This window comes from Aythya marila (genome assembly GCF_965140915.1).
Source record: "Aythya marila genome assembly, chromosome: 2".
In the NCBI taxonomy this organism is placed as follows: domain Eukaryota; kingdom Metazoa; phylum Chordata; class Aves; order Anseriformes; family Anatidae; genus Aythya; species Aythya marila.
The window spans coordinates 22562584-22575824 of NC_139043.1; the positions used below are offsets into that span (position 1 = coordinate 22562584).

Here is a 13241-nt window from a genome sequence, read left to right on the forward strand (position 1 = left end):
GCATAGAGTGTGTGGAGTGTTTTCTTTATGCTGCAATAGGACTGATCTAGTTTGTTGAACTACTTGAAAGCGTGTAAATATGTTAGTTCACAACTACTCACTAACGGATGGTTAAAGTACACTCATGTCAAGTTCAGCCATACTTAAGTCAGTGAAAGAAATTGCATTATGTTTAGAAGAGTACAAGTAGTCATTAAAATCAGTAAATGATGGCCTGCTTGAGCTACAGGCAGGGAGTCACTCCGTCTGTGACTGAGGGCACTGAAGGCAGCTGCCCATCCAAATGAAGCTTTAATGTCATTACATGCGGTTTATGGTGGATTTTCAACGCACAAATCCTAGATAGAAAGCGAAATACTGAAGCAGTGATCCGTTGATACTCAGCAAAAAAAATAAACAAAAAATCTGGCTTGAAATCTCTGTCCAGAAATACTTAACATTTTCCAATCCATTTGAGACTATTCCATCAAATATATTTATTGCACTGCAAAGTCTGGGAAAGCCTGAGCATAAGCATGCTGTTAGTATGCCTCAGAACAGGACTTACCACCTGGGAGATGATTTTTAAATGAGTGACAGGGAAGGATGAAGGGAGTGAGAGAGAAATAACCCTTACATTTAGAAGTCTATTACCATGATTCCTCTGCAATTTCATATGCAGGTGAAATTCTCATTCCAGTTGTACTGAGTGAGAATGTTCAAAAGTGAGGATTTAGGAGCTTAGTTCAGAAACGTTTAGCCTGAGGTTTTATGCTTTTCAGATAACTTCTCCAGAAAGATTATTCTACCTTTAAATAGAAGGTTGGTTTATTTTAAGTCTGCTTCCATAAGCCAAAGTCTTTCGCTGTGAGTGTTGGCGTGGTTGGTGTTAATGGGAAGATGGCTAATGCTTATATATCGTACAATACAGTGTGCTACCCAGGATAAAATTTGGGAGTTTATAGAAGGTATATGCTATATAACTAGGGTTAAAAAGTGGATATTTGCAGCAACATCATAACCAAAATATTGAGCCGTACTGAATTTCAGTAATGTTTTATAGTGTATGTATAAAGGACAACTTCAAATATCTGTGTAGTATTTTAAGATTGTTAGATACCTAAGATGATCTATTTTATGCTGTTTATTCTATTTTACCATTGGGAGGGGAATATAAAAAGCGTTTTGTTATTATACTGCTGCCCTGCCTTAATGCTGCAGTATTTGTATTATAAACACCAAAGTTTGATGGTTAAATGCAAATACCACTGAAAGCTACTAAGGATTTTGTGAAGCTGCCTGTCTGTTTCCCACCTATCCTTCTGTCCTGCCACTGAAGATTATACTGAAGCTAACTGTGATGAGAAGACTATGTGAAAGAATACGTAAGAATAAACTAAATGAACACATTTGTACAGCTTGTTCAAAATAAACATATCCAATAAGCTTCCTCTTCTGTTTGTCTCTGCGCAGAATCCAGCCATTCCAATGCAGAAACTTCAAGACATCCAGAGAGCGATGGAGCTGCTCTCTGCATGCCAAGGTCCAGCAAAGAACATTGATGAGGCTACCAAACGTAAATACCAGTTTTGGGATACGCAACCTGTACCTAAACTTAGTAAGTTGAACGGGGCCTGGGCATGTGATCCTACTGATCACTAACAGAACCTGTACGAGTTGCGTGGCACCTTCTCTAAAATGGGTATTAAGTTGAACTGCATGCAGTAGAGTTCCTTAATTTTTTGTGTTGTTTATATGGGATTCCTGATTTCTCTAGGAAAGTGCTTGCCCCTAAAGAAATATGCAACATAGCACAGTGTTAATGAATCTTACTCTGATGTTCTCTATTAAAATGGGAAATGCTGTTGCAGTAGCATTCCTTTTTATATTTTAGGTCTGAACTCTCAAACAACAGAACATGGAAGTCTTTTCCACTTCAGGGAAGATAAAACAAACAAACAAACCACAGTCAAGTGGTGATGGGAGTAAACTTTGATAATTCTCTGATATTTTTTTTCTATAGACAGATTTGTTGTCACAGAGATGGTGACTCTCCTGATGCAGGTTACAGTTTTCCTGCAGCTTTAAGTGGATAATGACACCTCTCTCATGCACGTACACTTCTACTGCTCTTTGTTCACTTGTTTCTTCCACAATGTACACTACAGTACCTTGAAGGCATACGTTCTACATCCCTTCTTTGTTCTTGGTGCCAAGTGAGGAGGTGATGTGACCTCTCCTTGCCTTCAGGTTTGGAAAAATTTTGTCAGATTACTTCTTCTGTACTGATCCGATCCCCTGTTTACACACAGTGGGTAAATTTTAGTCTGTACTGGAGAAGACAGCTGCTGACTCTCTTGTTTCTTCCAATTTTCTGCACCACCTTCTTCCCTCTTCACTATCTTTAAGTTAAGCTGTTCTAGCTCTGCAGTGCCCAACCCCCTGAGTTTGGGGACCCACAAATAAAATAGTCTCAGCACAGAAGCTGTCAGCCACAGAACAGCTGTCTGTTCTGTTCTGAAGGTTTGTCTCCATGACATTGGAGACTGGTGTAGAATAAGCAAAAATAAGGTAGAGTGTAAAGCACAGGAGCACTCTGCTCTCTATTTCACAGGCAGCAGTTCAAATTAATCCATTTCTGTAGCTTAATCCACAGTGATCATATTTCCCCTGACTTCCTTGCACAGAGAAGTCCAGAGCAGCATCCCTGCTGCAGTGCTTTCCACTGGATTGAACTGACCTGCCCTGGTTCTTCTCTAGACAAACATCTAATCAAACTAATGATAGTAATTGTAACAGTAGTCTTGCTTTGGTATGCATGTAAGAGCCTAGCCAAACAAAGTTGATGAATAAATCAAGAAATATTCCTACCATAACTAAGTTTTTTTCAGAGCCAGTTCAAGTGTGTGTACAGCGTTTCCAGGGCTTCAGTTCAGGGTGGTCATTATATCCTGAAGCAGCTCTCTAGAGATGAGTCTGTCCCTTGCCAGCCTAAAAGGACCAAGAGATTGGCTCTAAAAATGGTTGGTTAGGGCTCCTCAGTAGAAATACACTTTGCTGTCAGAGCAGTTGGCTGTCAGAGGTTCTGTTCAGCGATCTTTCTGAATCACTTCTTGATTTTTGTTGTTGAATCTTTCTTATTTTTATTTTTTTTAGCTTTATCTGCTGAATGAGCGTAATGAGAAGTCTTCACTGTTTGACATGCTGGATATGTTCAGGTGGAAAAAAATCTGTTGATTCAGGAAGTAGCCGTAGGGATCTTTGCATTCAGAATCACTCTGCCTTACAGTTAAGGTTGTTAGCAATAGATCCTTTGGTATATAATATTAGGTCAAGTCTGCCATGTAGTGGCAGCAGCGTTTAGGTGGTTGATACTTCCAGAGTTTGTGTACTGATGGCCTTCCAAACTGGACAGCGGGCCATAACTGTTTGTCAGGACTGGGCATCACCTGGGAGAAGTATGTGCTGTGTTTGGCAGGTGCTGCTCCAAAGAAGAGGAACAGTTTCTGTTCACAGCTAGTTGTTATATACTGAATCGCTAGAGCTGTAAATTAAGGGAAAGGGAGAAAGCAGATTTTCATGTACAATTTCAGGAATAAATTTAATATTTCTCCAGCATCTCTTAAAAGCCCTGCCTTTGCTGTGTTTCTGTTGTGTACTGCTGAGCTCGGGTCTATTCAAGTCAGCTGAAAACAGGATCCAAGCCATAGTTTGTTGGCTGTCAGTACAACACATTTCTCCTGATAAGACCTGGGATTTCATAGCTGGTTAAGTGCTGTGCATGTGCTGATAAATTGGTGCCTTGTGTTATGAAATACTGGCCATCAGTTGAGGTAGAGTAGTTCAGTGCTTGGCTATAGGTATTCTGATGAGGTAGTAGTTAGTCTGAATGCAATCTGTAAGAACTGAGCAGTAGCATAAGCTAATAATATGATTTTTTAAGCATTTCTAAAAGCCTCATGTTCCTGTCACGTAATTCTGAGAAAAAATATGGTGCGAGTTAAATGCAGTTTTTGAGAACTAATTGGGAAGCTAGCAGTGTAACTGGTTTTTGTTTCTTTCTTTGTTTCTTTTTCTCCCCTCTTGCTTTCTTCCTTCCTGAAAAGATGAAGTTATAACTTCACATGGTGCAATTGAACCAGATAAGGACAATGTCCGTCTAGAGCCATATTCTTTGCCACAGGGTTTTATGTGGGACACGTTGGATCTTAGCAATGCCGAAGTTGTAAGTAACACAGTTTTATATGTACCTTAAAGTCACTGAAGTATATTCTCACTGGTGTGTGTGGATAGATCTTTGATTTTTTTTTTCTTCCTACGTATGTTTTCAGCTAAAGGAATTATACACGCTGTTAAATGAGAATTACGTAGAAGATGATGATAATATGTTTAGGTTTGATTATTCACCTGAATTTCTTCTGTGGTGAGTAGAAAGTTCCACATTCTGTTCTGGCTGGAGTGCAAAGAAGATTGTTTTTATTACATCTTCTTAGGCAGTAATTTGTAATTATTTCTGTCATCAATTCTAGGGCACTACGTCCTCCGGGCTGGTTACCCCAATGGCACTGTGGTGTTAGAGTGTCTTCAAACAAAAAACTGGTAGGATTCATAAGTGCCATCCCTGCAAATATTCGTATTTATGACAGGTAAAATGCACCATTACTTATTTATTTGTAAAAGAGTAACACTGTGAAACAAAGCTTAAAATGGCATCCATTGCCGTGGAGAACTTGTAGAGAGAAAGAGGCTCAGTGACCGTAGAGAGAAAGAAAAATCCTTTGCATATAGCAGAGATTTTTAAATGGGGTTGTGGGGTCTTTTTTTTTGGTTTGTTTGCTTGTTTTCAAAAAGTTTGTAGCATCCTTACAGTGAAAACCAGCAATAAATATTTAAGGAATTTTCTTACTGATGGATGATACAGATGAATTGTCTATGCCATTTTATTTATTTAAAGAGTAAGGTCAGATGACCTTCCTTGGCCAGATAGTCATATGCTGACAATCATGAAGTATTATGATACCACTTAGCATGTTCTTGGATGTCTTTCAGGATCTTAAAGTTGGTAATGGGTTAAGTCTTGATAAAGCTCTGAAAGTGGAGTATCATGAACACCTTAGATGCTGCTTGTGTATTGTACAGTTTGCCACCAATGTCACGCTATCATAGATTAGTATTAGCTGCAGATGTAGTTTGTCACAGGCTGATATATTTTTACCTCAGATCCTTCTGTTACAACATGGAAATCTTAAAGTATGCATTTAAAAATATGCAATATGCAGGGGCAGTTGTTTGTTACTGTTTTTTTTTTGTTTGTTTGTTTGTTTGTTTTTTTCACTACTTAATCTCTTTTTTAGTGTGAAGAAAATGGTAGAAATCAATTTTCTGTGTGTCCATAAGAAACTGAGATCTAAACGGGTAGCACCTGTACTGATTCGGGAAATAACCAGAAGAGTAAACCTGGAAGGAATTTTTCAGGCTGTTTACACTGCTGGAGTGGTACTCCCCAAACCTGTGGCTACTTGCAGGTAACCTAGGTGATGTTCGTAATAATACTGGTTCCTGTAGCAGTCATTTTAATGAGCATTTGGTGTAATTGGCTGTTGTGGTTTCACATCAGCTGGTAGCTCAGCTCCACTATGCTACCCTCTTGTCCCCCCTCCTCAAAAGGACAGGGGGAGAAAATATGATTTAAAAAGCTTGTGGGTTGAGATAAGGACAGGGAGATCACTCGCCAATCATTGTTGTGGGCAAAAGACTCAGCACAAGGGAGATTAATGTAATTTATTGCCTACTGATAGCAGACTAGAACAGTGAGAACTAAAAGCAAACTAAAAACACCTTTTTTTCCACCCACCCTCTTCTCTCCGTGGGCTGCAGCTCCGGCCCGGGGCCTGCTCCTGCGGGGGCTCTCCATGTGCTGCAGCCTCATCCAGGCCACATCCACCTGCTCCACCGGGGGCTCCTCCACCCACGGGGGGGCTGCAGTGTGGAGATCTGCTCCATGTGGGACCCATGGGCTGCAGGGGGACAGCCTGCACCCCCAGGGGCCTCTCCACAGGCCGCAGGGAAACTGCTGCTGCGTGCCTGCAGCACCTCCTGCCCTCCTGCTGCACTCACCTTGGGGACTGTAGGGCTGGTTCTCACTCCTCACTCTCCCAGCTGCTGTTGCACAGCAGTTTTTTTTCCCTTTCTTAAATCTACTCTCACAGAGGTGCAATCAACATTGCTCACTGGCTCAGCTTTAGCCAGGGGCAGGTCCCTTTTGGAGCTCTGGCTCTTACCTAGCACGTGGCAGCTTCTGGGCTCCTCTCATAAAGGCCACCACTGCAGCTCCTCAGCACCAAAACCTTGCCACATAAACCACTTACAAGAGCATAACATTAAAAGAAATCAAATGCTGTGGAGTTGAATCTAACCTAAAAGCCCAAGTGCATATGAGGTTTTCTTGGCTTCTATTTTTTCCCTCAGTGCCTTGGATAAAACATCTTAGGCTAAAATCTAATTTCGGGTTTGTTTATTGTACCTCAAATAGATTAATAGATACCTCTGTTGACCTTCTGGTGGAAGCTGTGCTAGCAATGGCAGCATTGTATACCTGTGTTTTTCAAGTGGCCTGCTTCCCAGCTGGGACACTTCCTTGTTGACCTGGTTGCTTGCCAAAGATGGCAGAGGGTTTCTGGGAATTGTATGATTTTCTTTTTTGAAGTGCTTTCATCTTTCCTGAAGAAAGGAGGACTTGATCGGCATGTGATAAAGATGGGAAAACTATCATGTGGAAAACGTTGTATGTAACAAACTATAAGTTCATTTGCTTGGAGTGGATTTTATTTGTGCAGGGAGAAGTTCAGTTTCAACAGTATCCTTCTGAAAACAGAGTGCTCATTTATGAGCCTTTTGATTTGAAATCATTTATGAGCCTTTTGATTTGAAATTGTGTTTGTATGTAGCGACACCAAAGATCCTACAACTTTCTGTAGGTAAAGGCAGATAAAAAGCCATGCTGTGCTAGAGTAACCAGGGATGTGCTGTTGCACAATGATCTCCTAGAAGAGGCCCTTCAACAAACTGCTTAGAGACACGAGCAGAGAGGGACCTGTCTGTTAAGAAAATAAATTTTGTGATGTAAGTATGGTGAGATTGTCAGGGCTGTGGCAGGTACTGAAATGTTTCACCCTGTTCTTACTTGTTCCATAATTTGCTTGGATCCAAAATACAGTGACTGTAGGCTTGTTTAGAAGCTATTGCTTATATGTAGCTTTCCCCTTTTTAGTTTGTTTTGTTTTTGGTGGGGTTTGTTTTTTTATTTGCTCAAGCCTCTTACAGACATTGGTACAGGCTTGCTAGGAAACAAATCTGGAGAGGAGGAGCAGTGCAAGAAATTAAAGAAATGGATACAAGTAAATCTGTACTTAAAACACTACCTAATCTCATGAATTTTATTTCCAGGTATTGGCATCGATCACTGAACCCCAGAAAATTAGTGGAGGTGAAATTTTCACATTTGAGTAGAAACATGACTCTACAAAGAACAATGAAGCTCTACAGGCTTCCTGATGTAAGCAGTATGTCTTCTAGAGAATCCCCACAGTTATTGTGAGGCTCGAAATAACCTTCCATCTGTTTCTGACAGCGCAGGCTTTGGTGTGGAAAGGCTTGCAGTGCATGCAGGGCATAGGAAAATACAGTCTTTTTCACCAACCAGAAATAAGGGCCACACTAGACAGAAGAGACTATTGCTGGAAGCGTAGGTTTGTGTGTAGAGAAAATATAAATGGCTCAAAAGCCTTTAGAGAAGTAAATAAATTCAGAAACCTTGACTTCATTAATGTGTGAGATTGAGTTGAAGATGCGTATGATTATTCTAGGTTTCATTAATCTGACAGAAAATTACTGGAGTAGAAAATTAACAGCTCATGGCTTAAAATTCTTGGAGAAGTCTGTTCAAAAGTTGATTGAGTATAGTGGAATTAGGTGATTGTTTTGTTTTGTTTTTCTTCAAGCTTTTTCTTGTATGTCAGAGAACATTGTTCTTCTGCAATGAGTAGGCTCAGCAAAAGCTGCCTCAGAATGTTGTGTACTGTTATTTGCATGGTCTGGCCAAAAAAAACGTTCTGGCATCGCAAGGTTAGTTAAAAATATTTTCCCATATTTGCAGCTAATAGCAAGGCTGGCAAAAAGCCTTAGGATGCATTTCCTTGACAGGGCAAGTCACTGTAAGTAGTCTGAGATGCACTATCAAAAAATCTCATTGCTGTAACAGGCTATGGAAGGCAGTCTAAGCTATATGATTGAAAGCAATTTCTTTGCAAAAGCTACCTTTCTCTTTGGAGGGATGGCAGGCAGTCCTTTGGACCAGTGCCAGATCAGTAAACCTTTTTATGTAAGCAAACCTTCCCTTTGGGATAAAAAAAAATACATTTTTTAAAATAATACACTTTGTAATGATTTATCTGACTTTGGGGAATTTTTTCTGTTGGTTATACTTAACAACAGCGCCTGCAGCATCACGTTACCGGCACATCTGAGTAACACACTAAGCACTCCTCAGTGTAAAGCCCCTGCCATGCCTTCATCTCAACTTCTGCTGCCAGTGAGACTTGTTTCCTGTGCTGCCTGCATGCTCCCTGTGTCTGCACTTAATGCTTCTCCCTTGTGTGCAAGGCAGCAGTTTTCAGAGCTTAAGCGTTAATAACCAAATTAATTAGGTTTTAATCTTGGAGAACTAAATATAGGTTTCATCAAATCTGAAGACATTTTAAGAAGTCCAGTGGACAACTTCAAATATAGGCTTCACTGGCAAGTCCAGTACTATTTCTCATGGAAACAATGCAGGACAAGAATAGTTGAAAGAATAGGATAAGGATCTTACGTACGGAACAAAAAAATGTAACTACAGGGAGTCATTAGAAACCTGAGCAGCTGTACCTTGATCATCTCCCTTTAGTGTAGAACCCCAATTGCAAAATAGAAACAAATTACGGAAATCTAAGAATGCACCATCTTACTCAGAAAATACAGCATTTACAGAGATGTGCAAATAGAAAATAGATGCTCCATTGTGCATTTACTTTTAGATGGGCCTTGGGAGATTCTCCATGGAAAATAAAGATATAATCTTTTTGTTAATGTCTTCTGTTTAGTTTTTGTGCTGTAAATTTTTCGAATTTATTTTTCTGTGAAAAGGTTTGAGTGCTTTTGTGAATATCTATCCTCAGTCTGCGGCTGTTATCAGTTACGTTAGACAAACTGGTTCGTTCAGGCCAAACTGTCCTAAAACAAAAGCTTTTTGAGTTCTTTACCACCACCTTAATGTCCCTCAGCACCAAACACTGTTTCTGGCATTCTGACCTCTTTTCTTAGAGTCCTTGGAATATCATTGCCACTGGGAGCTCATCTCCCTTTAAGAGGAATTAATCAATCCTAATCATGCAAACAGTGTGAACTGAATAGGTTTTCAGAAATGAAAAAGGAAAGGCAGTAATTATGTTAGTAAGATATCACCCTCACTGAAGGCAGTGTTTGTGTATGTATCTATAGATAAATTAGTTTAAAAAAAAATGTTGGGAGGGTTTAAGTGTTTAATCTCTTGAGCAGTGAGGGGGTATAAAATTTGGATGGGTTTAGAATGAGGGCAGGAACATGGATGGTGTCTTTGTATTTCTTTTCTTGACTGAGCTCCAGAGCTAGGACACTCGTGGGTACGTGCCCTGTGCAGCTTGGTGTGTGGAGTGGAGAAACAAAATTTAGCCCAGTTCTGTGCACTCTTCTTCCCTTCTGGAACTAGAAATAATCATTTAGGTGTGGCCATTCTGAGTGTTGTGGGGGAATAAAGATGTTCCAGCCCAGCTGCTTTTCCTCCCTTTGTGCTCCTCTATATAGCTTTAGAAGAGAGAGGAAAGTTCAAAGGGAACAAATCAATGTTTCATATTGCCATTCCTAGGGAGGTTATGAACAAAATACAGCATAGGAAGAGCCATGCAGACAAATCAAGTGAATACCCTTAAGGATTCAGGGCATTTAAAATACTAGAAGATGTGCTGTTGTAGAGACAAACCATAGGCTGTGCAGGAAAGGAGGAAGATTAGACCCAGCACATGGAGGTGGCAAAATGTGCCTTGATTTTTCATCTGGCTGCTGAGTTCCAGAGTGTGTGAATAAAGACCTCCTCCAGAATAACTCCCTGGGAGCAAGGAATAATCAGTTACACTAATTTCAGGCTTCCAGTAATCAAGCCACTACCTGGCTGCTCTTGCAGTTGACTTTGCTGTGATTAATGTGGTACATGCCCAAGTATGTGGCTCAGATGAAGCAGGATAAATGAGCTCTGAAAGAGAATGAGCATTCTCTCCCTCCAAGGAAATATTCAGGAAAACTAATAAAAATTGGGGAGAAAATTTTAGCCACCCTTGTTTAAACCTTAATTTCATAGGATTGGAAAGCTTTTTTTTTTTTTCCCCCTCTTCTGATGTTTACAGTCAAGAGAAGTGCAGTATTTGCTGAAATATAGTAACTTTTTTAACTTCAGAAAGCTTGAAGTTACGAGGAGCTTTCTTGTTAACATAACAGCAGTTGAGCCTGTACAGAAACGTGAGTTGGCAGAAGTGAGTTTACAAGCACTAAAAATAGGTGGAGTTTTGTGTTAAAAGTTTTCTAATTAAACATTATCAGTTGACTTTGGTTTATAGCTTGACTAATTTTTGTAAACGTGAATTAGAAGTGTTCTTGTCTTCAGCTTAGCTTCTGACATGGAAGTTGCTTTATGTTTTGTTTCTGTATCTGGGCTCTAGGTAGCTTAGAAGAAGATAAGAAATAAAGACTGACCTGAAAAAAAAAAAAAAAAAAGGAATACAAATTGTATGAAGTCTAGGCTGTTGGCAGTAGCATCTCCTTCTCTGGAGAAATGAAGTTGTTTCAATAATGGAACATAAAGATTGAAGTGCCCCAGACTGTCTCAATAATTAGAAGAGGGGGAATTCTGATTGAAAGCAGTTTTGTAAAATAGTGTAATGAATTAGGTGGCTGGGGTAAAGTAGGCTAATAATGAATGCATTATAGCAAGTGGAATGACTCTGCAACCTATTTCCAGCCCTTGCTGTGTGTGCAATTTTCCTTTCGACATCTTAACGTTTATTTTTCTTTGTTACAATAAGGCTACAAAGACTTCAGGTTTGAGACCAATGGAACAAAAAGATACTAAAGCAGTACAAGAATTAATCAACACTTACTTGAAGCAGTTTAATCTTGCTCCTGTGATGGATGAGGAAGAGGTGGCCCACTGGTTCCTGCCTCGGGATCATATTATTGACACTTTTGTAGTAGAGGTAAAGCACTCTCTAACTACCTCGGGAATGTAAACACGAATGCCATTTGTAAAAGTTCACATCAGCATCAAGTTTATGAAATGCAGACAGAATGAAAAACATGCTGTAGTTGGGATTTGCTGTCATGATTCCAAATTTGTTCTTTGTATTGCATTCTTGTAGTGAGGAAGTGCTTGTTTGGATGTGACAAAAGAGCAGCTCTCTTATAACAGGATATTTTATAGAAGAATTTTCAAATCTCAAAACATCACTGTCTTATAAGGTTCTTTGCTGTAATATTTCCATGTTTTAAAAACAATCTTCCCACACCATGCCCCCTGCTCCCCTTTGCTTCTCTGGAGATGTGACATGGTAGTAAGTAATGGTCTTCAAATCTGCTTTTTTTTTTTTTTTTTTTTTTTTTTTTTAAATTAAAAAATTACGACTGATGAAAGGATTTGGTTTGAATTCAGTATAATTCCCTAAGCTGACGGATAGGTTTCTGCAGTATTCTTTAAAACCATTTTTTAGGGGCACCTGCTAATTTGTGGGAATTGTGTGGATTTTGTTGTGTTTTTTTCTGTTGTTGTTTTTTTCTCTTATAGTCTGATTCAGTAAAATATTTTTCCTACTTACTCTGCAGTGAATCTAATGTTCAATGGACTCTTCCATAGTCTAACTTAATTTAATGCCTCTCTTCCTTCCCACCTTCCCTTTCTTTTCCCCAGCTGGAAAAAGAAAGTTGGGGTTGGTTTTTGTCTTCTGTGAATTCAAGCCCAGAAACCTACGGAAGAGTCTACAAGCAGCAGAATTGGCCTGAGGGATGGGACAGTTTCTTCAGTTTCTTCAATTCTTAGCCAGCATTACCTCTTATTCTGTAATAGATATGGCGTGCAAAGCTGTGCTGCATTTATTACTTACTTTCTCTAGAACCTCTGTGGTAGCCTAACCAATAACTGAGTGTTTATTTACTAATTGACTTTTTCTTTTGTAGGGCTCAAATGGTATTTTAACAGACTTCCTGAGTTTCTACACGTTACCTTCAACAGTGATGCACCATCCTGTTCATAAAAGCCTGAAAGCTGCCTATTCCTTTTACAATATTCATACAGAGACCCCCCTCTTGGACTTAATGAATGATGCACTCATAATAGCTAAGTTGGTAAGTATTTTCTTCTTCTACTTCTAAGAATGCTTTCATGAAAGAAGTACTGGCAAGGTAAGAACTGACAGTAATTTATACATTCCATTGCGTTCTGTTTTGTTTTACTGTCTACAGCAGTGTATTTGATGAGACTTCTGTACAATATATATTGAAATATAAGATGCTGCATTTGGTTTTCCTCTTTACTTTGAGCAATGTTAGTGAATGACAAGTGCATGAAGATGAAAACATTTGTAATAGCTTGAACTGTTCAAATATCCAACAGCACACTGGCAACCTTATTCACTCAGTATCAAAAGAATGGAAAGTATCACTAAAATATTTTTCCTTTGAGTTAATAAGTTCTCTTAAAAATATTAAATAAACTGTCTTGTTACTAACTGCTGCCTGTAAATTTACATAGACAACATCACGTTTTAATTTTTAAGCACTGCTTTGTGTGTGGAATAACACTGAGACATGATTTAGTTAAATGGAAGGGAAGAGACTGTAAGGGTCCTTGCATAGGAATTGTAAGGGTTTAGTGCTGAATGACTAAAAGCTAACGCTCAGCCCTTAATCATCAGGCTTTCATGGGGGTGTGGTACAACACCGTGGCAATATATTCTGTGGTGGAGAGCTGTGCAGGTGTTGCACATCCCAGCACTTCCTCCCTGTCCCACAGGAGAGGGTGAGCAAGATGCTGGGTGGGTGTTAGGCTTTTGGCTGGGCTTAACCTACCACAAACCATTCTACACTTATATCCAAAGAATGTATTTGGAGGATAGAAATCCAACTCAGTAAATTGTTTCCAAGTT

General features: G+C 39.5%; 1 protein-coding gene across 1 annotated transcript in view; it reads left to right on the forward strand.

Moving 5' to 3' along the window:
• NMT2 (N-myristoyltransferase 2) overlaps positions 1-13241 on the forward strand; it is a 31269-nt gene that overhangs the window by 11726 nt on the left and 6302 nt on the right. The window contains exons 3-10 of the mRNA XM_082753960.1: positions 1453-1597; positions 4086-4204; positions 4311-4402; positions 4509-4625; positions 5334-5504; positions 7426-7534; positions 11130-11300; positions 12274-12441. Of these exons, the coding sequence (XP_082610086.1) occupies positions 1453-1597; positions 4086-4204; positions 4311-4402; positions 4509-4625; positions 5334-5504; positions 7426-7534; positions 11130-11300; positions 12274-12441 (1092 nt within the window). The remainder of the gene's footprint in view (positions 1-1452; positions 1598-4085; positions 4205-4310; positions 4403-4508; positions 4626-5333; positions 5505-7425; positions 7535-11129; positions 11301-12273; positions 12442-13241) is intronic.